Genomic DNA, 25,861 nt, shown 5'->3' on the forward strand with positions numbered 1-25,861 from the left:
ATGACGTGGCATGCTCTACGGATTTTCGCATTTTGTGTTGACTGCTGATGTGGCAGGCTGTACGGATTTCCGTGATTTACGCTGGCAGCTTTTTGGCATTGCTTTTGGACCAGATGCTTTTGAGTTTGAAGGCTCTTCACTGTGATTGGTTTTTAGGCGAAGGGCCTTTAAATATGAGGTTATGGCTCATTCTTTAGCATGCTTCCTGGAGAAGGTGCAGAGTCTGGAGTACCGGCTTGTAGTGTGTTGATGCAATATAAAGAAATACCAAAAGGGGCGTCAAGGTTTGCGGCCAATATTCTCTGGGGTGGAATTCCGCCACTCCGTGTCGCGTGTCGTCTCTCTCTCTCATTTCTGTTTTTGTTGAAGTGCTAAAAGTCAGTCTAGTCTGTTCTTTTCTATTGGCACGTGGTGCCCGTCTTGTGACACGCTCCCGTCTTCATAACCCTGTCTTACAGGGCATAAAGCCATAAAGAATCCCAGCTTACATATGGATATTGAAAAGAATCAGACGACTCCATCTACCATCTCCGAAGCGAGAGGCGGTACGGAAAATTCAAGTGGATTAGTAGGGAACGAGTACGGGCCACAAAAATTGAGCCATATGATTCATCGCTTCCTGGTAGCAATCTTCATTTACTTGCTCTTCAAACTCCCCATCAATCAAATTGTGCAAGTAATCACACGATACCTTCTCTTTTGAGCATCACCAAGCATAGGAGGGTTTCCCAACCCCTTGCTTTGCACCTCACTTTCGTTCTGCTGTACAGGACCTTTGTTAGCTTGGCTGGATGTCCATGGATGTGGACTTATTCTTTCTTGAAAAGTCTTGCACCAATTGCACAACAGCAGGCTCTATAGCTACCTTCATTAGCAGAGCCACCAACATCGTACTGCATACCTCCTTTGCATGCACATCGATGTTTGCAAGCTTGGACGCTTTTCCTACTGTGACTCCCAGAAGTTGGAGGTTGTATTATCATCAACATCATCATAGGCCGTCTTTGTATGTGCATCTTCATCTTCTTACAGCTCCATAAGGGCTTCCCACTACCGTGGCTGTCTTATCATGTTCTTTTGCTTCTAGACCCTTGGCATTTGTCGCTTGTTTTCACTCTGCTACCTTTGCATGCATAAAACTTATGAGAACAGGCTCTTTTACCTCTTCACACTATTCTTCAGACTTCGCGTCTGCTATCCCCTTTGCGTGCAGGTCCTCTTCAATAAAATCCGCACTCGCACCCTCGTTGACGAGCTTGTTCACCGTTGGCATGGACACATTGTAAATAGGAAACTTAAAAGGAGCATAATTCACAATAGGTCTTACCCATGTAGGCTTTGCACGAGCAACTCGAACCACCTTCGATTGCCCTACAAGATGTACCACTGTTGAATAGGCAGATAATTTGCAGGCTTCAACAAGTCCATCTCCAACTTTCGCTTTACTTTTTTGCTCTTCACCTTGGCCAAATAGACCACATCTGTATACCTACGTCTTCAAAACTTGCTTTTTCTTCAACCAAGAAGCAATCCGATGCTCCTTAGTAGGGACACCAGAAGATGGAAGGGGGGAAAGGGGAAACACACCCGACAACACATACATGCCATTCTATAGCCCAAGTGGAATGACAACACCCTGATCCGCTAAAAAAAACACATCGAACAACAAAACTTGACAGCAACAATTCGATTGCACACTCCCGAGCACGCACACACACAAAAACACAACTTACTGCATTCCAATGGTTTAATTGTTTTCCGATTCTCAACCACACACATAACCTCTCTCTCTCTCTCTCTCTCTCTCTCTCTCTCTCTCTCTCTCTCTCTCTCTCTCTCTTTGCACACACACCAATTGGCTCGGGGGGCTCACACACGCACATACCAACGCTGTTGCACAAGAGAAGAGAAAAGGACACGGGATGGGGAGAGATGACACCAGAGAAGATGCAATTAGAGCTTGCTTCTTTGCAAATGGTGGAGCATACAAATATCTTAGAGCTCTCTCCTTCGTTGTTCTGTTCGCAGTCTCAAAAAACAGCAGAGCACGAAACTTAAAAATCTCTCAAATGGTGTGGAATTTGCCTATGTGCGTGAGACGCAAAAATGTTTGAAATAGCCTTTTCCTCTCTTTACGAGGGTCGTTTTTACAAAAAATGCGTTTTACAAAAAGTTTATAGACCAGCACGTTTGGCCTCTCTCATGCGGTAGAGTTAGTCTCTTACCCACTTTCCTTCCTCTCTATCCGGGGTGAGATGGCCTCAAGCTACCCAACTTACCTTGCATGGTTTAAGAGGCTTTTCACATAAAAACCCTTTTTGCAAGTATCAAAGCTCTGCACTTGATCTGCATAACCACATAAATCATATACATCGTGGACCCCCTAAGTTGTCATACCTACTTTGACATTTTGGCATACATGTGTAAACATCTTTTTGTTTTCCCGAGAGAGAGATCCTTCTATTAGTTAATGAAATTGCCCATAGGGCTACAACCACCTCTTCAAGAGAGGGCTACAACAACCATGATGGGGAGACTCTCCCAATGAAAAAACAACATACCTACAATGAGGCTAAATCAAGAAATGGGAGGAGGGAAAAGCCACACAGGTGGACGGTAGTGCCATCTGAGTACACCCTGGACCATGGTGAAAAAAGGATAGGACGCCACAGTCGAAGGAAAGCCTCTCTGCGCTCCCGCATGCGGTCGGAGCTGCCCTGGAGTCTCTCTAGCTGTCCTCTGAGAGTGTGGATCAGCTCTAGCCAAAGATCGCGAATAGTCTCTGCTGGTGGTACAGGGCGAGTCTCAAAGACGCGGAAGCAACGGGCCCGCCAGATGAACCAGAGTGTCAGGCCACTGATGAGCTCCTAGAACTCCTCTCTCTCACTACACCACTCCTGTGGAGTAAGCTCTGTGGCAGGCTGGAGTGTCGCCCCCCCCTGCATCACTATCATCCTGCTGGTGGAAGATAGCTTAAATTGAAGTGCCGGGCCCGTGAGAGTGTACCAAGCAGCTGCCCCCCAAGTGTACTGCGAGCCGTAGAGAGAGCAAGCATCAGCCGAAGAACACGAAGCCACACCTGCTGTGCCAAGGGACAATCCCAAAGACAGTGACGCTGACTCTCCACAAGATGGTCACAAGCTGCGCATGCGGCTGAGAGACCACTATGCACAAGCCAGCTCCCAACTGCTGTAGCTCTATGTGTGACTAGCCACTGAAACAAAGTGACTCGCTTTGGCGGTCTGGAGTCCCACAACCTCTCCCAAGAAGCTGCCAAGAACTCAGCTGTGAGACCCTCCTCCTGCCAATGAGGTGCTGCAGCAAGGCAAGCCTCTCTCTGTGCTGCCAGTATGTGACGTCCCAGTCGAACATTGTACTGAAAGAAAGGGACACCTGGGTGGTCTGCAGAAGAGAAAGGGTTCCTCCAAAACTACTCTCTAGGATCCCACTGTACTCGTACCAGTGGACAACACTCCCAAGCCCACGGTCTCCAAAGTCTAGTCTCAAGAGCAGCTGGGTCAGGATCGATGACACAAGTCCTTCCACAGCTGCCCACTACTCGGATCCTCTGAAAAAAGAACTCTGCCACCTGCGCAGCCTCTACTGCAACTCGCTATAAGCGTCCCTCACCCTGTTACTTGAAAAACAGGGAGGGAACAGTCTCTAAGCAAGCCCGAACTGAGATGAGAACCTCCAGTCGCGTGAAGGCTCCCATCCATGTGGGCTTTGCTGACTCGAGAGGTGTGAGCCACTTAGCTGGTACTGCCTCTGAGATGTCTTGGCACATGCTCTGCACCCCTCTCATGCCTTGTAACTGAAAGCCCTGCAGCTCCTCTGACAAGCCTGAAACTTGTAACCAGTCACGTAAAGAGCGTGCTGGACCCGTTGCCATGGGACCCCAGGAAACATGAGGCTGACTACCAACCAAGTGGCCTCTCTGAGTGCTAACCATGGGGTTCCAAACAAGGGGCTGTTGCAGGCGCTCCTTCGCGCAAGTAGATTGCCGCTGCTCTAGGCCTTGCCGCAAATGCTCCCAAGATCGAAGCAAACCCACAGCGAAGCGGTCCTCAAGTCTCCTGCTCAAACAAACTCTGCGCATCTCTGTGAAGATCCATCTGGTCGAAGGTTGCCGGGGGCCTCCTGCCTGAGGCACCCTAGCACGAAGCCGCTGTTGCAAGAACTCCTTCCAGGGCTCTTCACCTGGAAGAAGTCCTCGGACGATGAGCTTCCCAAGAAGGGCTCTGCTCTGCTGTGCGGGTCTATGATCCCAAGCCCTCCCTGTGAACAAGGAAGAGTGATAACCTGCCAAGCCAGTTTGGCTCGGGCTATCTGAGTGTCACGCCTTGACCAAAGGAAGTTCCTGATCAGCCTCTCTACATGGCTGTACCTGGCTGATGCAAGAACTCGAGAAGATCCAACAAGAAGTGATGTACCACATAGTAGCCAACAACACCTGGTTGGCCACTACAACTCTGCCAGGCAAAGAAAGTCGTGCGGAGCTCCAATGTAACAACTTCCTCCTGATAGACAGGAGGAGGGGAGCAATCTGCTGCTCGGGAGACAAGTCCAAACCAACCTGACAGCCCAAGTACCGAACTGCAGTCCCTGGGGGAATCCACCTGAAACCCTCACTTGGCATCCGATCGTGCACAGGAGCACTATCAACCGAGAAAGCCACTGTCTTTCTCCAGTTGATCAATGCACCAGATGCACAACAGAAGGTCTCAAGAGCTTGCTCACACCTGTGAAGGTTGGCCTCCTGGCCATCCAAGTACAAGGCTGAGTCGTCAGCAAACTCAGGGTCGAGTAGCTTATCTTCCCAAATAGGGAGTGCGAAGCCCCGTAAACCAACCTGCTGTGACACCAAAAACTTGCATCGCCTCAGCATAGAACAGAAAGAGGAAGAGGGGGCAAGAGGGAGCCTTGTCTGACCGAATGTGTGAGCATGAAACGATCACCTCTACCTCCTGACAAAAGTACCTGACTGTGTGCTCGTCAGTACAAAGCTGACACCCCTCTGATCCAAGCATCTGAGAAGCCCATCCTGCGTAGAGTGCCCTCCAGAAAGTCCCAGTAAACTTTGTCGTAGGCCTTCTCAAAATCGAGAAGAAGAATCACCAGATCCTCACCACGGAGCCGCGCTAGGGCAGAAGCCTCCCAAAAGGTAAAGATGTTAAGGATACTGCGCTCCTTGACAAAACCTGTTTGAGTCCCATGTATAAGGCTCTCTAGAAGTGGCTGGATCCTCAAACTCAAAGCCTTGGCAAGAATTTTGTAGGTTGATTTGAGGATGGTGATGGGGCGCCACTATCGAATCTCATCCAAGGAGCCACCCTCCTTGGGAATGAGATAGATCAGACCCTCACTCATGCTGTCACGCATCTCTCATGTGTGCAAGATGTAACACTACAGAGATTTGGGCCAAGCAAGTCCCAGTACTCCAAGAAAAAACTGGGAGTCAAGCCATCCTCCCTGGAAAGCTACCACGGGGGAGTGCACTAGGAGCCGTGTGCAACTCCTCAAGCTGAAGTGGCAGCTCAAGCCTCAGACGCATCTCCTCAGTCTGAAGGCAAGGCATCTGTGCCCACACCTGCTCCCTGCATGCATCCTGACGCTCTGATTGAGGCTCTGCAGAGAATAACTCACGGTAAAAGTCAGTAGCAACTGCACGCATGTCCTCTGGCTTAGAAGCAGCTGATCCGTCGGGCGTCCTCAAATGACCTTGGCATGCGTATGCCGAGGTCCCACTGCCTCGAAGAAAGCACCAGTTACTCTGTCAGCCACCTGTGTCCACTGAGATGCCTGTGGATGGAAAGCAAACTCATGGCGCTGCTCCTCTGTGCTAACAAGCTCTTGGCGAGCCTGCTGTAACTGCTCCTCCAACCAAGGACTGTCTGGATGCTGCTTCTGCATCCTCTGCAAGGAAGCAACGCCCCGTCTGAGACGTTGCTCCTCCTCTCTCGGTGCAGCCAGGTGAGCCGGACTCTTGGAGAAAGAAACGCTAAGCTGAGCTAGTCCTGAGGCCACTCTGTCAGCAGGAGAATCCTGCATGTCCAAGCTCTCTGTCCAGAGAGCCTCCACTCGCTCTCTGAGTGCAGAGTGCAGCAAGACCCTCTCAGGGATGCGAAGCATCGTGCTCCCCCTCCTCTGCCTATCTGCCACTGTGAGGATCACTGGTGCATGGTCCGAGAAGGAAGTCCCTGCCAGAATGCCAACTGTCCCACCCAAGTCACAGAAATGGTCACTAGTGTAGAAGCGATCTATCCGCGATAGATTCACTCCTCCCACTCTACGATCCGGAACGAGAGAAGGCCAGGCTGTCTGGGGGCCTCACAAAGCTACAGTGCTGCCACACATCCGAAACCCTCTAGTCATACAAAACCTCTCCCAAGGTGCTAGCTCAACTCCATGCACAGTAGCATGGCTACCACCAATCCTGTCAGAAGGGTCCTCCAACATGTTGAAGTCACCCTCTATGCACCACTGCTATGCCTGCAGCAGAGACTCAACAATCTATGACCAAAACTCTGCTCGTGCGCTCGCCACATTGGGTGCATATATGTTCAGGAAGCCCACAAGGCAACCCTAAACCTGCATAGTGATCCACTGAGCCCTGCCTGGCACAATAATCCCTCTGCCCACAATGGCCTGCTGCAAAGAATCCGCAATAGTCATACATACCCCTCCCTGGATGCCTCCAGGTCCAAAAGCAGCTGACCAAAAAGTATCATATCGTCCACGCAAGAGCTGACCACATCGTCTAATGCGGCTCTCACACAGATGATGCTCCTGTAGCATAAGGAGATCAATCTCTCCTCCCACAAGGCAACGTTGAAGCTCCTGACGCAGTCGGCCCCTGTGACGTTGAAACTGGGGCCCACCTAATCCCTGCACGTTCCATGAGACGATCCTCATGGGGAGCGAGAGAGAACAGATGTTGCTGCAGCAGCTAAACGTGCTATCTTCGAGGCTGGCTTGGATGGGGAGTAATCCGCATTTGAGCGTCCTCTAGATAGGCGTGACTATAAAGAGTGCCTGGCCCAAGCCCAAGTAGACTGAGCCGTACGTAAAGCAACCTCCTCTGTCCAAGAGTCCTCATGAATGTGTACATAGCATGGCGAGCACTACGTATCAACAAAGAAGTGAACCACAATGTGTCTACATCTTGCTGCATCTGGAGGGGTCACAGCAAACTTGGCCAATGGCCACAGAGTCTGAAGCATGTCTGTAACTCCTAGGTCTTCCATGTGGTGAGAGAACTCTAGGGTCTGTGTATGGAGCCACTCCAACACTGAGTCGAGAGTCCACTCAGTCTGGTCCTTGCCGCAAAGGGGAAAAGAGAAGACAACCCTTGAGTCCAAGGCCTCTATCCCCCTAGCTGCAAGGAACAGAACATGAACCCTAAAGCAGGCTGCCTCAAGGTCTGATGAGGAGTCACCGAAAAAGCGTGTAAAGTCGTAGGCAAAGAAGTCCCATCGGCGCCGAATGTCGAAGCTCGTCAGACCACGAGGACTGATGCAAAGGGAGGTCTGTACCTGCAGAGGGGGTCGCAAGAAAGACTGTCCCTCTCGTGCCAAGCGACTCGTGGCAAAGGCGCTGCCAAGAGATCTCCTAGCAACCGGAGATGGCCCTGCCCCCTGGATCGACTGTGGGACTGGAGCGGGAGGGGAGGGGGGGGGGGGGGGGGTGAAGGAGCAGGGGGCGAGGGGAGAGAAGAGGGGCGAGGGGGATCGGCAAAGGTAGGGGGGCGAGAAGGAGAGACAGAGGGAGCAGGAGGCGGGGGGGGGGGGGGGGGGGGGGGGGGGGGGGGGGGGGGTGAAGGAGCAGGGGGCGAGGGGAGAGAAGAGGGGCGAGGGGGATCGGCAAAGGTAGGGGGGCGAGAAGGAGAGACAGAGGGAGCAGGAGGCGGGGGGGGGGGGGGGGGGGGGGGGGGGGAGCGCCTGAAGAGGAGGGGGGGAACTCGGGGGGAGGGGGGGCTATTGAGGGTGAAGCTGTGGTGGAGGCTGGAGCAGGGACCTCGTCTTGCTCAAGAGGATTGAACCGGTTCCCCGTGGGAACCCACTGCTGTTGGGCAGGCACCCGAGGATCACTTTGAGTGTCAGGCTGCCTCCTTTGAGCCGACGCCCACTTTGGGTATGGCAGTCCTACCGGACATCCGCTGGACGGGGGCCTTTTTCTACCAGGCGAAAATCCTGGAGTACCTGGGCAAGATTCAGTACGGTCTGTGAGTTACAAGGGTTTGTCCCTCTCTCTCAGCCTTGGTCCTTAAATGCATCACTGAATTCGTTTGGTGATTTCCCGACGTTACCCTCGGGTGGCGTGACTAACAAGGGAACATGTACTGACTAACATGGCATGAAAAGACTTTTTACTCCCCCGAGGGGGAAACTTGCTTCCATTCCCCGTTGACATGCCACGATACGGCATGGAGGCGCTTTTCCCCTTGTCGGCAAGTCCGCAAGGTAATTTGTCTTTGACTCGTTTGCGTGCACGCGAAGCAAAGGCAGGTCCTTGCTGGCTTGCTGGCTCTAGCCCAAAAAAGTAAAAAGTAAATGTCAGGCTGTCGTTGTGGCCCCTGCCTGCGTCGACCGCGAACCTGCTGCCATCCCTCCTCCGCTGAAGCCCCAGGCTCGGAGGGTGGCTCTGCCTGTGTGCTTTGTGTCTCTTCTTGCTGCTGCTGGCCAGCCCTTGGAGGCTGGGGCTGCGCCTGTGGTGTAGGTCGAGGCCTCCTCCGTGGACATGCCTTCGCAAGATGGCCCATCTGTCGACAAATGAAGCACTGATTCGGGAGGCCCGAATACTCCACGCTGTCTAAACTGACCCCCACTCACTCGAGGAAGAAGGATGACCTTCGGGAGAGTGTGAGTGTCCCTAACCAGAACGCGAACTGAGAGAATACCGGCCGCCTTGGCAGCTACTGAGGCTGCCGTGGAGGTGTCTCGAGGACAGTCCCAATCGTTGAGCCTATCCTAGACAAAAGTGGTAAGTACTCCCTCCGCAAACCAGGAAAGCAGACGGAGATGGGAATGTCTGCCTCCTCTACCAGAACATCTGGAGCAGGGTCAAAACCATGTCTCCACTGTCGAAAGTGGGCTCGAACTGCTCGGATGGTGAAGGGGCTCATGGCAATGACCTTGGACGCCATCTCGGAGGTCTCAAACTTGATCTGATAGTAGCCGCGTCCGAGGATCTAAACGTCCAAGATCTTGCACACCTTTGCGAGAAGGCGGGCCGGGAGAAGATCAAGCAGCCCTCCTCTGCTAGGTCTGGTGCCGAGAATCTTGCAGATGACAGAAGTCGCATGTAGGCGCTCTACCTCTGTGGCTAGGCTCGCTTGCTCTGTCAGTGAAAGAGTAAGTCGAATGGTGGGCTCAGCGGGGTCGTGCAAGGGGACTTCATTGGAGTTCCTCTGTGGCGGAGCATGAGCCTCCATCTGTGTCTGCTGCTGTGGACAAAAGGCAGAGAAACGATGACGCGAGGGGCAATTCCCGTTGGACCAAGCACGCCGAATGTGATGGCGTGTCCTGATAAGCAGGATAGCTAAGGCTGGGGGGCGGCAAGGGAAAGGAGGCGAAGGCGATTTTCAGCCCACAAGCAAAAGGATGGGCGCGACAGAAATAGATTGAGACGGGGGGGATGAGGGGAGGAAGGGGGAGGGCGTGGAGCAGAGGCTGGGCGGCAGGCAGTAGTTGCCAATGGGTGGACAGTGGCTCAAGGGATGGGCTGCGCCGCTGGGGGAAGCGAGGGCGATTGGGCTCGGGCAGAGGGCAAGGGGCAGCAAGGGCGAAGGGGCTAGGGCAGCGCGAGCTGATGGGCATGGGAGGGGAGGGGAGGGGAGTAGCAATGGCAAGAGGAGAGCGAGAGCAGCAGCGAGTGCACAGGTTCGTTTCTCAGTCATGACCACCTAAAACCTATGTGTAAACATCTTTGACTCTACTTTTCACCTTTTAAGGCATTCACTTTCTTTGGCTGCACCATGGCATGCCAAAGTTTGGCCGAGAGAACCATAAAGTCAGAGTTAAAAACTCTAACTCGACTAACTAATGGAGCATCAACCGAGTGACCTAAACTATAAGGTGCAGCGGAATGAATGTTGTATTTTCTCAAGATGAGTGATCCATATTTGCTCAAGGTTCCTTTTAGTTCTTATGGAAGGGAGAGCCTTCCGTTCTTTATGGAGAGTGCTATGATCACGAACAAAGTGAGTGGATATTGTGTGTGCAAGTGTATGAGACTGAGAGAAAGAGAGAAGAGAGATACGACACCAGAGACGTTGTAAAACCCTCCTCCGAAGGCCCCACTGTCGTCGGCGAGGGTGGTCTACTTATTGATTGCACAAAGGTGAACAATGATGATGCATGGACTGATGCAACTCGTGACTATGTCGGTGACGACGATGATGACCTTATGGCTGAAAATTGGTGCTCTTCTATCTGCTGTCCACAAAGAGATTATGGCTGAAAATCTGGGACCACTTTGGGGTGCTGAAAACGCTGTTTTGGCTGCTGTTTTTGTGGCTGAAAATCGCTGGTTTGTCTGCTGTCTTAAGGCTGATGAAAACGCTGAGAAATAGCAGGTCTAGGGCTGCGTTTTGTATGCTGAAAACGCTGGCTGAAAATGCTGATACCTGCAGCCCTTTATTGTTGAAAACGCTAGCTTGCTAGGGTTGCGTTTTTACTGCTGATTCAATGCTGAAATCGCTGAAGTTCCTGCGGTGATTAAGGGCTGATCTGGTAACGGTAAATGCAAGAGTAATTGCGATCAAGCAATGGCTGAAAAGAAACGCCAAGGAAGGGGAGTGATTGGCGATGAGGAAAACGCTATGCTGATAGGGGATGCTTGAGGAGTTCCTGCTGAGAGAGAGGGAGTACCTGTTGCCTGGGGGCCCGTTGTGCTCCTTGCTCATCTGCCCAAGAGTACTAACTTGGGTTTGCTTATATATTAACTTACCCAATTTGCCCTACTTAGTTCCCAACAAAAGTCACTTAATAAATAAGTGAAAAATGTCAAAAATAGGGAAATTAGGCTAAAGTCATTGGAAAAATCCCCAAACTGACTCTGATGGAATCTGATGTAAATGCTTATGCTTATGCAGTGTGCAACCAGAGGATATGCATCTACACTAAGTGATTGGGCATGCACGGTCTACGAATAGACTCACAAAAGTGCCAGATCACTTCTAATCTAGAATGACTGGACTGACGGGAACCCTGCTATGGTGTAGCTTGTCCACAGACACATAGGGTTGGATGTGTCACGTGACATCCCCTCCTTTTTAAAGTGAGGTACTGGTACCGAGTTGCATGGCTTCCTTGTAGTCTGCGAACAACTCTGGATAATCCTTGAAGAACTCTTCGTCTACCCACACCGCTTCATGGGTTCCTCGATCTTTGAACTTCAAAAAATATGGTCGTACTTGCTTCTTTGAACCATGGCGAAACCGATACAACAAGACTTGCTCCGGCTCCATGACTTCAGCTTCATCGATGATCTCCGGTTCTTCTTCTTCCGAAATGTCCTTTGGAGGTGTTCCCTGAAACACTTTCAACCAAGAAACATGGAAAACGTTGTGCATTGACCATGAGTTAGGCAACTGCAATTTCATTGAAACCTCATTAATCTTTTTGATGACTAGAAATGGACCATACATACGAAAAGACAACTTAGGACATTTCTTTCCAACTTGCTTAAGACGTTTCATGATTCTTAGATATACCCAATCTCCTTCCTTAATTGAGACCTCCTGACGATGCTTGTTAGCCTGTCGAGAATAAGATTCCTGAGCCTTGCTTAGCCGAAGCTTCACACTCTCTAAAATCTCATCCAATGACTGACTCTCAGCATTGGCATCAAGCATTTGATTGACCGATCTAGTTAAACGTGACTGGAACGGATGGCCAAAAGCTGCCTCATATGGAGTTCGACCAATAGCAGAAGAAAAGGAGTCATTCAAAATTGCCTGAACCAATGGGAGATAGAGCTCCCACTGAGACTACTGATCATGAACATAAGATTTTAACACATCAAAAGCCAACTGATTATAAATTTCTGTTTGACCATGTCACTGTGGATGAAAAGCCGATGAAAAATTCAACTTTGTGCCAAAATTTTCAAAGAGTGCACGCCAAAAATTGGACGTGAACTTAACATCCCTATCTGAAACAATCGATTTTGGCAAACCACAGAGGGGGTACCAATTTTTAATGAACAATCGTGCTACATCTTGTGCAGTAACTGTGGCTTTACAAGGAATCAACATGCAAAATTTGCTGAAACGATCAACAATTGTTAAACATTGAGCGTTCCTTTAATGCAAACTTGGTGGTAGGTTAGTCACAAAATCCAGAGAAATATCCTAAAAAGGTCCATCGGGAATAGGCAGCGGAAGCAAGAGGCCTTGCTGCTTACCCCGAGGAGCTTTTACTTTTTGACATATAGTGCACTGTGTGACATAACAAAACACATCTTTTCTCATTTTAGTCCAAAATAAAAAATCGTTCAATTTTTTCCAATCTGGTGTTCATTCCCATGTACCCACCTGTGAGAGAATCATGTGCATCATGCAATATGGTTGGCTTGAGAGAGGGAAACACACATAAACGCTGACGAAAAAATAACAATCCATCACGAATGAGATAGTTGTTGGGCCCTTGGGAAGCAAGAGCCTGCAACCAATACTTACCAAACTCGGAATCCGCATACTGATTCTTCATGCTGTCAAAAGACTGACTCTGAATAGAAAATGTGGTTCTTGAGTCAAGAGCCAAAATCTGTCCTTTGCGACTCAACGCATCTGCAACAGGGTTAGCTTTTCCAGGCACATACTCAATCAAACCTCCAAATTGCTCAAAAAATTGTGACCACCGCGCTTGGCGATCACTCCAATGTGCACTAGGCATAGACTGGAGCCACTTGAGGGCTTGATGATATGTGCGCACTGTAAACCAGAGTTACCTGGAACGCGGAACGGGAACGGCGACGGGCCTCCCTGCGGAACGGGGGAACGGGAATGGGCCCGGAACGGGAATGGCGCGGAACGGCAGGCTAAAAAAACACCCAAATATTATTTTTTTTAGCGTTATGTGTTTGAATACAAGTAGTATTAGAGTCCTTTGACTCTAATACCCACAAAAAACACGATTCGAAGACCATTTAACCTTATTATGACTTGATTGGGATGTGAGGCGCCCAGAGTACATAGCCAGATGAACAACAATGAGCAAACACAATTTCCATAGTACATACACAATGCTCTCAAATAATTGCAAGAGTAGTAGTCAGAGATAACACTTTGGAATTAATTATGGCTAACATAGTAACAAGCCTCAAGGGCCGCCAGCGGCCAAGGTGCTACAAAAAAACCAAAGGGGGGCAAAGTTCAAACCAGACTTCAGTGACCACAATACCAAAAGACTGAAGGTGACAAATACCATAAAGATGCTAGTAGCTACAAATGGCAAAGAGGGCAAGGCTCAAGCAGCCATACAAAAAGGTAAGGATAAATGGCAAAGACTCAAGACTCAAGAGCCACTAGCCTGAGAGGCCTCCCAATCCGTAGTAGCCGGCTGTAAATCATGCACATCCTCCCATTCCTCATCATCAAGGTCTAGGTCCGTGTGTAAGAGCATAGCTTGCATCCCCATGCACGAGAACCTCCCGCCGCCGACAAGGTGCCCTCCGAGGTCACTTCATCCCACCACGACCATTCCTTCGCCTTTTGAGTGTTGCCCGCATGAACGGAGGGGGTTGAACGAGAAGAAGAGGCCATGGATTATCCGTGAAAGAGAGAGAGCTTGATCTTTGAGGATTTGAGAGAGAGAGATAGCTTGAGAGAGGGCTTGAGAGAGAGAGAGGCTTGATTCCGTTCTTGCTTGAGGCTTGAGCAATGAGAAGTTGAGATAGAGAGCTTGAGACTCGAGAGAGAGGCTTCACCTCTTGGAAGTTGAGACCGAGAGAGAGAGTTTGACCCTTGAGCCTTGAGGGTTGGCCCAAGAGAGAGAGAGGTTATGGCTTGAGAGCTAGAGGCTAGGCCCCTGTGGCTTGAGAGTCGAGACTCGAGAGTTGAGAGCAAGGGAGAGATGGCCCCCTTCAAACTTCCTTGATGCTTTGGTGAAGAATGGGGGAAGGGGGGATTTATATAGGGCTGTAAAATTTAAATGGCCGTTGGCTGCCCAAATCTCCTAAACAGCTATATTTTTAAAAGTTGAAAAACTGCCCGTTTTTGCCCGTTGCTGCTGTTCCGGGCCGTTCCGCCCCGTTCCAGCCGGTCCGTTCCGGTGATGGCCTGCCTGTCGGAACGGCAGTCCGTTCCGACGCGTTCCCTGAATTTTTGATCGGCCGGAACGCCGTTCCGGCGTTCCAAGGCCCCATATAGGCGTTCCCCGGTAACTATGCTGTAAACTCTCTACCATACAGAAAATGCTTCCAATGCTTAAGAGAGTGAATGACAGACAAAAGTTCTTTATCATAAACTGAATAATTCTTTTCCGCACTATTGAGCTTCCGGCTAAGGAAAGCTACAAGAGGACCATGCTGCTGGAGCACAGCGCCGATGGCGACATTGCTCTCATCGGTCCATACCTCAAAGGGATCATCCCAAGAGGCAAGGATAAGACAGGATGCTTCTGTCACCGCAACCTTGAGAACTGCGAAAGCCTCAATGGCTGCCTCGGGCAAGTCTACGCGCTGAAGGCGAGTCTTTACCCCTTTCAAAACATCAGTCATAGGTGCAACAATGCGTGCAAAATTCTCTATGTGCGAACTATATGCTTGACATAAACCAAGAAAAGGACGCACATCATATGCAGTTTTGGGCAAATCAAAATTACGAACCTGTTCCACCTTCGCGGGATCTAGCTTGACGCCTTTTGCAGAAATGATATAACCCAGATAAGTGACTTCATTAAGAAAAAATTCAGACTTCTTAGCTGCAATGTACAACTGACACTCATCCAAACGAGTTAGTACCCTTTCAACATCTCTTTCATGTTGTTCCCACGATGCAGAAAAAATGAGAATATCATCTAAAAAGATGAACACACATACACCGACCATATCGCCGAAACGACCTACCATGAGACGATTGAACGTACCCACTGCACCTGTCAATCCAAAAGGCATAACAATATACTCCCATTGCCCTCGCTCAGTGCGATAAGCGGTCTTGAAAATGTCGCCTTTGAATACCCGTATGTGATGGTATCCACTTTTAAGATCGACCTTGCTGAAAACCTTTGCCCCATTGAGCCTATCAAGGATATACTCAATGCGAGGCATTGGAAACTTGTTCTTGACGGTCATCTTGTTTAATGCCCTGTAATCAACACACAAACAAGACGAACCATCCTTCTTGCGAACAAACAAAATAGGAGCAGCAAAAGGACTTACACTAGGACGTATGAATCCTCTAGCCACCAACTCCGTGAGTTGTCACTCTAACTCTTCCTCCTGTGACTTGTTCAAACGGTAGGGAGCCTTACTGACAGGCCACGCTCCCTCCATAAGCTCGATGTGATGGTCCTCCAAGGACCAGCCAATAGCGTATAACGTGGGCATACACTGAGGTGACAACAAGCAACATGAAATGCGGATCGGTGATGATGCGGCAATTAACAATGTGATTTATGAAAATTGTTGGCGTGGCAGCAACATACAGACAGCCAGTCCTAGCGCCAGATTTTGGTCATGCTTTTGGGGGTAAGTTCTTTTGGAACTGAAGCTTTTTGGGCTTTGCTTTTGGCAACCCTTGTACTGTTTAGAGAGTCAGTCTTTAGAGAGCATTTGGACGCAGAGTCTCGGAGTGAGCTGGACCCTCTGGGAGTTTCACATTTGCAAAGCAATAATAAAGAAATACCGAAAGGGACACGAGTCCTTGGGGCTAGTGCATTTGGGGATGGAACTGCTCTGTTTCTTGCCCTGTTCCGGCTTAATCCTTGTAAAAGAGAATAAGTATCACGAGAAAGAAATTTGTGACAACATGGAGTAAACTACTTCCTCTATAACTGAATAGCAAAACTTGAGTCTCCTAAGCCTCGAGACACATGAAGAGCACCGGTAAACTCGAAGTGTTAAGAAAGTGAAGACCTGAGAAAGAGCACATATACTCCCATTGTTGTAACTTGCTTACTTAAAATCTTCGTCAAAACTTTGTCCTTTCCACTTGTGCTAGAGAGATTATATCCACTCAGCTGTGCAAACAATACATAACGTAACACCAATGCTCAAGGTGAGAAGCCCATCTTGTGTAGAGTGCCCTCCAAAAGGTCCCAGTCAACTTTGTCGTAGGCTTTCTCAAAATCGAGAAGAAGAATCACCAGATCCTCACCACGGAGCCCCACGAGGGCAAAAGCCTTCCAGCAAGTAAAGATGTTGTCAAGGATACTACGTTGCTTGATAAAACCTGTCTGTGTCCCATGTATAATGCTCTCTAAAAGTGGCTAAATCCTCAAACTCAGAGCCTTGGCAAGAATTTTGTAGGCTGAGTTGAGGATGGTGATGGGGCGCCACTGTCGAATCTCATCCAAGGAGCCACCCTCCTTGGGAATGAGGTAAATCAAGCCCTCACTCATGCTGTCAAGCATCTCTCCTCTGTGCAGGATGAACTGAAAAGCACTGCAGAGATTTGAGCCAAGCAAGTTCCAGTACTCCAAGAGAAAGCTGGGAGTCAAGCCATCCTCACCTGGATAGCTACCATGGGGGAGTGCTCTAAGAGCCGTGTGTAGCTCCTCTAGCTGAAGAGGCAGCTCAAGCCTCTCGCGCATCTCCTCAGTCAAAGACAAGGCATCTGTGTCCACACCTGCTCTCTGCATGCATCCTGACGCTCTGACTGAGGCTCTGCAGACAATAGATCATGGTAGAAGTTAGTAGCAACTGCACGCATGTCCTCTGGCTCTAAAGCAACTGACCCGTCAGGCCTCCTCAACTGGCTGACCTTGGCATGCGTATGCCGGGGTCCCACTGCCTCAAAGAAAGTGCCTGTCACTCTGTCACCCACCTGGGTCCACTGAGATGTTTGTCGATGGAAAGCAAACTCATGGCGCCTCTCCTTTGTGCTGACGAGCTCCTGGCGAGCTTGCACTGCTCCTCCAACCAAGGACTGTCTGGATGCTGCTCTTGCATCCTCTGCAAGGAAGCAACACCTCGTCGGAGACGTTGCTCCTCCTCTCTCGCTGCAGCCAAGCGAGCGAAGACTCCTGAAGAAAGAGTCGATTAAGCTGAGCAAGTCCTGAGCCCACTCTGTCAGCAGGAGAATCCTGCATGTCTAAGGTCTCTGTCCAAAGAGCCTCCACTCGCTCTCTAAGCGCCGAGTCCAGCAAGACCCTCTCTGGGATGCGTAGCATCGTGCTCCCCCTTCTCTGTCTATCAGTCACTTTAAGGATCACTGGTGCATCTGCCAGAATGCCAACTGTCCCACCCAAGTCATAGAAGTGGTCACTAGTGTAGAAGCGATCTATCCGAGATAGATTCATGCCTCCTACTCTGCGGTTCGAACGAGAGAAGGCCAGCAGGTTGTCTGGGGGCCTCACAAAGCTAGAATGTTGCCACACATCTGAAACCCGCAAAGTCATACAAAACCTCTCCCAAGCTGCCAGCTCAACTACATGCACAGTAGTATGGCTACCACCAATCCTGTTAGAGGGTTCCTCCAACATGTTGAAGTCACCCCTATGCACCATTGCTTTGCTTGCGGCACAGACTCAACAATCTGAGACCAAAACTCTGCACGTGCACTCGCCACATTGGGCGCATAGATGTTCAGGAAGCCCACGAGACAACCCTGAACCTGCATAGTGATCCACTGAGCCCTGCCCGGCACAATAATCCGTCTGCCCACAATGGCCTGATGCAAAGAATCTGCAATAGTCATACATACCCCACCTTGGATGCCTCCAGGTCCAAATGCAGCTGACCAAAAAGTCTAATATCGTTCATGCAAAAGTTGACCACAACGTCTAATGCGGCTCTCACACAGATGATGCTCCTGTAGCATAAGAAGATCAATCTCTCCTCCCACAAGGCATCGCTGAAGCTCCTGACGCAGTCGGCCCCTCTGACGCTGAAACTGGGGCCCACCTAATCCCAGTACGTTCCATGAGACGATCCTCATGGGGAGCGAGAGAGAACTGATGCTGCCGCAGCAGCTAACCGTGCTATCTTTGAGGCAAGCTTGGATGGGAAGTAATCCGCATCCGAGCGTCCTCGAGATAGGCGTGACTGCAAAGAGTGTCTAGCCCAAGCCCAAGTAGACCGAGCCGTGCGTAAAGTAACCTCCTTTGTCCAGGAGTCCTCATGTATGTGTACATAGCATGGCGGGCTCTGCGTGTCAGCAAAAAAGTGAACCACAATGTGTCTACATCCTGCTGCGTCTGGAGGTGTCTCAACAAACTTGGCCAATGGCCAAAGAGTCTAAAGCAAGTCTAGACTCTATAATCCCTAGGTCTCCCATTTGATGAGAGAACTCTAGGGTCTGTGTCTGCAGCCACTCCAACACTGAGTCTATAGTCCACTCAGCCTGGTCCCTACCCTATAGGGGAAAAGCGAAGCCAACCTCTAAGTCCAAGGCCTCTATCCCCCTAGCTACAAGGAACAGTACATGAACTCTGAAGCAGGCTGCCTCAAAGGTCTGGTGAGGGGTCGCCAAGAAACCGTGTAAAGTCGTAGGCAAAAAATCCCAATGACGACGAATGTCGAAGCTCGTCAGACCACGAGGAACTGCTGCAAAGGGAGACGTCTGCACCAGAAGAGGGGGTCGCAAGAAATGCTGTCCCTCTCTCGCTAAGCGTGTCCCTCTCTCGCGCGACTCGTGGCAAAGGCGCTGCCAAGAGATCTCCTAGCAGCCGAGGAAGGCACTGCCTCCTGGGACGGATGTGGGACTGGAGCGGGAGGAGGTGGGGGCGAGGGGGATCGACAAAGGTAGGAGGGTGAGATGGAGAGGCAGAGGGAGAAAGGGGGGGGGGGGGGGGGGAAGAGGGGGGGAACTTGGGGTGTTTTCAAGGGTGAGACTGAGGTGGAGGCTGGAGCAGGGACCTCGTCCTGCTGAAGAGGGTCGAATCGGTTCCCTGTGGGAACCCACTACTGCTTTGCAGGAGCCTGAGGACCACTATGAGTGCCAGGCTGGCGCGGTGGCCCCTGCCGACGTAGAGCACGAACCTACTGCCAGCCCTCCTCCGTTTGAGCCCCAGGCTCGGAGGGTGGCTCTGCCTGCGTACGCTGTGACTTTGCTTGCTGCTGGTGTCACGTGACCCATCCAACCCTATGTGTCCGTGGACAAGCTACATCATGACCAGGGTTCAGTTCAATCAAGTCAGTCTAGAATAGAAAGTGATCTGGCACTTTTGTGAGTCTGTTCGCAGACCGTGCATGACCAGTCACTTGGATTAGATGCATATTCTCTGGTTGCACACAGCATGATCATAAGCATTCCCATCAGAATCCATCAGAATCCTTCAGGGGAATTTTCTAGTGCATTAAATCTATTTTCCCTATTTTTGACATTTTTCACTTAATTGTTAAGTGACTTTTGTTGGAAAGTAGGTAGGGCAATTTTGCTAAGTTTGTATATAAGCAAACCTAGCGCTAGCACTTTCTGGCAAAAGAGGCAGCAGGAGCATTGCTCAACAGGCAACTTCTCAGCAAGATCAACCCCCAGCAAGGCCTAGCGTTTTTGCCTCACAGCAGCTACACTAGCATTTTTGCATCAGTAGACCAGCCCTGGAGTTTTGTTCAGCAAATCAGCCAGCGTCATCACGATACAGGAGATCCCCTAGCGTTAGCAGTTTCCATAGCAGGAAGTCAGTTTTCAGCCTAGCGTTTTTGGAGCAGCATAGACACTCAACATTTTTGCAATTCCGGCACGACAAGAGCATCAGGAACTCCAGCATTTTCAGTTTTCAGCATTTAGTACCCACAGTAGAACCCCCAAACCTCGTAGATCTCACCTTCCCGCAGCAGTTCCTCGCCGCACCGTGGGATCCATCAAAGTTTGCAGTTTCAGCCCGGAAAACGCAGATTTCAGCATCTGCGTTTTCAGCACGTCGTTGTCGCCGTCGTCATCGTCACCGACATAGAGTCAGAATTCAGCAGATAAAGATTTGCAGATTTCAGCCATTAGCGTTTTCAGATTTCAGCCCGTCTCGTCGTCGTCCTCATCGTCGTCGACATCATCGGCAAGTGCAAGCATTGTAGAGATTTGTGCAACCATAAGTAGACCGTTCTCGCCATAGAGAGTGGGGCCTTCGGAGAAGGGTTTTACAACGTCTCTGGTGTCGTATTCTCTTCTCTATCTCTCAATCTCATGCACTTCCATTCACAGTGTCCATTCACTTTGTTTGTGTCCATTGCACTCTCTCACTAAAGGAATGGAAATCTCTCCCTTCCATAAGTAAAAGGAACCCTTGAGCACAGTTTGGAGCACTCATCTTGAGCAAAGTTCAAACATTCATTCCGCTGCACCTTACATTGGTATTAGAGCTTTGGCAGTGTTCTGTATCACCCAAGGAAAGAACCACAAGAATCACAAGAATTTTTTTTGCTTGTTGAGGTCGCACGAACCCAAGTTCGCTTGGGCGTGTCGATTTCTAATCGTGTTTTTGAAGAGTGACAGGAATCCCAGGAATGAAGGGCTTGTCTAGCCTCCCGTTGTGCCTCTTTTCACTCATTGAGAGCGGACCATGCACTTAGCGGCCAGCCAATCGACGTGAGGTGGGAAAAAACAACCTTGGTGTGAGCGCAAGGCCGCCAAGGGGTGCGCCCGCGGAAAAGAGCAGAACTCGGGTGAAGAGAAGATCCTTCTCTAACACAAATTGCAAGCGAAAGAAGAACTCAAGAACCTCAAGACCCTCAAGAACCTCAAGAACTCAAGAACTCAAGACCCACAAGAACCCAAGAACCCAAGTTCCTCGTGAACTTAAGAACCCAAGACCACAAGAACCCAAGACTTTAGTGGATGGTCATCACGCGAAGCGGAATGGATACTTCGCTTGGAGGTGATGATCATGAGAGAGGCGAAGAAGAATTTTCCCACCAGGAGGTTTTTGCGACCCTCCCCCTTCCCCATCTACATCAAGGATTGCACTAACTCCTATGGAGGCTTTGGATCAGATGTTTATGGAAAGGAAGTTAGAACGCGAAGCAAGAAGAGCAGAAAGAAAAGCAAAAATGGAGCGCGAACACCAAGAAAGAATGGCAGCCATAGCACGTGAGCGTGAGCAAGCACGCTTGGAAGCCAAAGAACGACAAGCCAAAGTGGATCGTGAGCGCGCAGAAAGACAAGCAGAGAACAAAGCAAGACAAGCAGAATTTGATCGCGAGAACAAAGCCATCAAAGAAAAGAGCGACCAACACATGAAAGAATTCTTGCGACTCTTTTCTCAAGTTCAGGCACAAATGCAAGAGATTCAAGAAAAGGAGACTCTCTCAGTCTCGTCTTCTCCAAAGCATGATACACAAGATTTGCATGATGATTTGAATGATAATGATGAGCATGATGATTTGGATGACAATGACAAGCATGATGATTTGCATGAAGATGACGTGATTGTTCACAAGGATGATGAGTTAGTTAATGCTTTTTCTAGTGAAGCTAACCTCGTTGCAGATTCGAATAATCACGAAGGATTTATCTTGGCTCTCGAGCCTAGGTCCAAAGCCCTTCAGGAATAACCGCTCTTGGCTCTCGAGCCTTGGTCCAAAGAACCCCCACAGGAAGTACTATGTGTTCGCATGATTAGTCAGCACGCATTGTACGAGTGTTTCATTCGTGATTGTTTCTTGTATTTTAGTCAGCGTCTTTATGTGATCCCTTTTCCTAGGCATGACATATTGTACGTTGAGCACGAATGTATATGGATTGTTCATGAAAAGCTGAAAAGTATGCATTCAAGGAAGTCACATTTCATGTCTCTTCCTCGGCACGACACAGTTGCAGAAAGAGCACACGAAAGTATGAGCACCAAGCATGGGCATTTCCGTTGTGAATTGCCACAATTGATTGATTTAGATCAGCAAGACAAGATTAGATCTCATTGTTTGCGTGTGTGTGGTGAACGGTTTGGCACTTCGTCTCTATGTTCATCTACATTGCATGCACAGTTTGTTCGACAGACGAGATTTTTTCCAATCACTTTACAGGGAATATGTATGTTCATGGTTTTGTGTTGGAAATGGTTTCAGGAATTTTCAGCCATGGAGATTCTTGAAGAAGGAAGAAGCATGACTCTAGACGAAGTTGAAGCATTGAAGGAGCCACAAAAAACTTCGTGTCTCTTTCGGCGCGGCCCAAAGAAGGAAGCGTTGCAGACCTTTATGAAGTTCAAGTACCACACGACCCACACATCAGAGTGGGCCGGCGAAGAGTCCCTTCTAGGATTCCGGATGCTATTGGCAATCTCCCTCGACGCCATACAATTCGGTACCAGTACCTCACTTTGAAAAGGAGGGGATGTCACGAGACACATCCAACCCTATGTGTCCGTGGACAAGCTACAGCATGACCAGGGTTCAGTTCGATCAAGTCAGTCTAGAATAGGAAGTGATATGGCACTTTTGTGAGTCTGTTCGCAGACCGTGCATGACTAGTCACTTAGATTAGATGCATATCCTCTAGTTGCACACAGCATGATCATAAGCATTCCCATCAGAATCCATCAGAATCCTTCAGGGGAATTTTCTAGTGCATTAAATCTATTTTCCCTATTTTTGACATTTTTCACTTATTTATTAAGTGACTTTTGTTGGAAAGTAGGTAGGGCAATTTTGCTAAGTTTGTATATAAGCAAACCTAGTGCTAGCACTTTCTGGCAAAAGAGGCAGCAGGAGCATTGGTTAACAGGCAACTTCTCAGCAAGATCAACCCCTAGCAAGGCCTAGCGTTTTTGCCTCACAGCAGCTACACTAGCATTTTTGCATCAGTAGACCAGCCCTGGAGTTTTGTTCAGCAAATCAGCCGGCGTCATCACGACACAGGAGATCCCGTAGCGTTAGCAGTTTCCATAGCAGGAAGACAGTTTTCAGCCTAGCGTTTTTGGAGCAGCATAGACACTCAGTGTTTTTGCAGTTCTGGCGCGACAAGAGCATCAGGAACCCCAGCATTTTCAGTTTTCAGCATTTAGTATCCGCAGTAGAACCCCCAAACCTCGCAGATCTCACCTTCCCCCAGCAGTTCCTCGCCGCACGGTGGGATCCATCGAAGTTTGCAGTTTCAGCCCGGAAAACACAGATTTCAGCATCTGCGTTTTCAGCGCGTCGTCGTCGCACCGTCGCCATTGACATCGTCACCGACATAGAGTCAGAATTCAACAGATAAAGATTTGCAGATTTCAGCCATTAGCGTTTTCAGATTTCAGCCCGTCTCGTCGTCGTCGACATCATCGGCAAGTCCAAGCATTGTAGAGATTTGTGCAACCATAAGTAGACCGCTCTCACCATAGAGAGTGGGGCCTTCGGAGAAGGGTTTTACAATGTCTCTGGTGTCGTATTCTCTTCTCTATCTCTCAGTCTCATGCACTTCCATTCACAGTGTCCATTCACTTTGTTTGTGTCCATTGCATTCTCTCACTAAAGGAATGGAAGGCTCTCCCTTCCATAAGTAAAAGGAACCCTTAAGCACAGTTCGGAGCACTCATTTTGAGCAAAGTTCAAACATTCATTCTGATGCACCTTACAGCTAGAACTTGTCCCTCAACTTGTATTGACAAGCTCACAAAAGGCCATAGAAATGACCAAATATGTAGGGCCACACTACCATCGATGAAGATAGAACATGGAGATCGGAGTAGTCCACACTCCAATAAAACCTCCTTGAACTATTGTCATAGTTGGCTAAGCATGTGGCACCACATGCTCCACCTCTAAACTTCAACCTCAGAAGTCGGATGATCATACAAGAAGTGGTATTGGAGATAAGGGAATTCCCCTCTGCCTCTCAAAGCCAATTCCAACACATGCATTGGAACGTGAACTTGGTCTGCTGCATGCATACTGGATGAACAAGAATCCATTGAAGCCGGAATTGAAACTTCCATCAGATGGAAAATAAAAAATCAAAGAACATCCTTTGCTTCTAGGAGGAAAGAAATCCCCCTCTTATCATTCATACATCACAACCTGAATTTCGAGGGATTGTCGCAAAAAACTTTGTTTTTTGGCACCCTCTAGGTGAGATCTCACCTCTTATGTGTATGTACAAATCTCTCCCCGTCACAAACTCAGAGGAGGGCAAGCTTGGTAACAAGCCACTCCGCGGGTTTCTGTAAAAGATAGACCCATGCACTCATCTACACTTTGAAGAAAGACAGTCTTTTGGATACCTGCATGGCCCAGGATGATTAGTTGTCTTTAGCGCAATCATCGATGGCAGAACAGATTGTATGTCAGCCACACAAGAACTGCATAATGTTTTTTCAATCCGTTCATTTTTGTAATACTTGTTACCCTTCCTTGTACATGCGTAATTGGACATATATACATATATATGTATGTATGTTTACATACTTAAATTCATGTTTATCTTCACAAAACCTGATTTACCTTTCTGTGCTTTGAAACAAACAAAACACTTTAAATCCTTGAACTCTTAAATGGCTGAAACCCATGTGACACTGCAAGAGAGAGAGGAGAAAGCATTTGCTAGCTAAGATCCATCTGAACATGTAAAAGCCTTTGCTGACCTCTCTGCAATTAAATAACCATCAATTATGGTTAGTAAGAAGTGGGCTCGTGGCTTCAGGTTTTAAGTGATTTTTGCTGCTTTGCTAGTGCATATATGAGGGGTTGTATTTCTGCAAGAGGTAGCTTGTGGGTAACAATGCTAACTTCTTACATTTATGAATGTTATTTCAGCTCTCAATGACACGTTAAAGGAAGAAGTACGGTGGCTTAAATCTGCTGCAGCTCAGATGGGAATCGGCAATGGCCATAATTTTAGTATAGATACGGCTCATCATGCATCAAAGCAGTCCTTTTAGTTATGGCTCGTGTAAAATAATCCACGAGCTCAGATGTTTGCAGCGTATACTTGCAAGTGTGAATATTGGTAGTGGTATATAACCACCTCATGTCAAATTTCACTATATTGCATTCAGTGGATGCGGCAGATATGTCGTCTTTGCTACGACTATATGCAGAAAAACTTGTAGCTTCGTGTACATTTATACTCTTTGTAGGTTTGTTAGCTTTTGTAAAGAGTTCTACGGGTGGAAGTGTTTAAAAGCCCAAATGTGTGTATGTGTTTATTGGGTGTGAAGCCCTAAGAAAGTTTCTCTCAAGTACACCATTTCCTGAACTTCGAATATGGGGAGAGATGAACTCTTCATTATATGCTGGTTTTCATTCTTAATTAATCAGTTGGGGGGGGGGGATGCAGTTTTGCTTGTAATGGTTAAGAAGAAAGATCTGAAGGGGAGTATGGAGTCTATGTCATCAACTATATGGTGTTTTGATTGATTCTTGAAGATTGAAATAGAGTCTCTCTTTGCATTAGCCTTGACTCTCTCTCTCTCTCTCTCTCTCTCTCTCTCTCTCTCTCTATATATATATATATATATATATATATATATATATATATATATATATATATATATATATATATATATATATATATATTTCTTCTATCTCCCAGTATCAAGTTTCGATATGGCAAAAATAAGGTAAACTAAGTAAAGCGATAATGCTCCTACAAAAGTGAGCCGATAGACACTGACTGACTATACAACGCAACTGATTGCTAGCAGTAGAGAGGTTCTCTCTTTCTCTCTCTCTCTCTCTCTCTCTCTCTCGGTCATTACATAGGACGCTGTTTGTATCTTTTATCCTCATGTATACATAAGAGGACACCCTTGTCTCATAGTAGACGTCAAAAATCTCT

The 25,861-nt window shown here is 48.6% G+C and overlaps 1 protein-coding gene across 1 annotated transcript in view; it reads left to right on the plus strand.

Annotated features, from left to right (window-relative positions):
* Window positions 1-25,312, plus strand: part of LOC147427622 (transcription factor RF2b-like) — an 88,103-nt gene extending 62,791 nt beyond the window's left edge. Inside the window, exon 5 of the mRNA XM_086497047.1 lies at window positions 24,838-25,312. Within this exon, the coding sequence (XP_086353173.1) occupies window positions 24,838-24,962 (125 nt within the window). The 3' untranslated portion in view covers window positions 24,963-25,312. The remainder of the gene's footprint in view (window positions 1-24,837) is intronic.
* Window positions 25,313-25,861: the final 549 nt, after the last annotated feature.

Source organism: Adiantum capillus-veneris, chromosome 23 (assembly GCF_014529385.1).
Source record: "Adiantum capillus-veneris isolate H3 chromosome 23, ASM1452938v2, whole genome shotgun sequence".
Lineage (NCBI taxonomy): Eukaryota > Viridiplantae > Streptophyta > Polypodiopsida > Polypodiales > Pteridaceae > Adiantum > Adiantum capillus-veneris.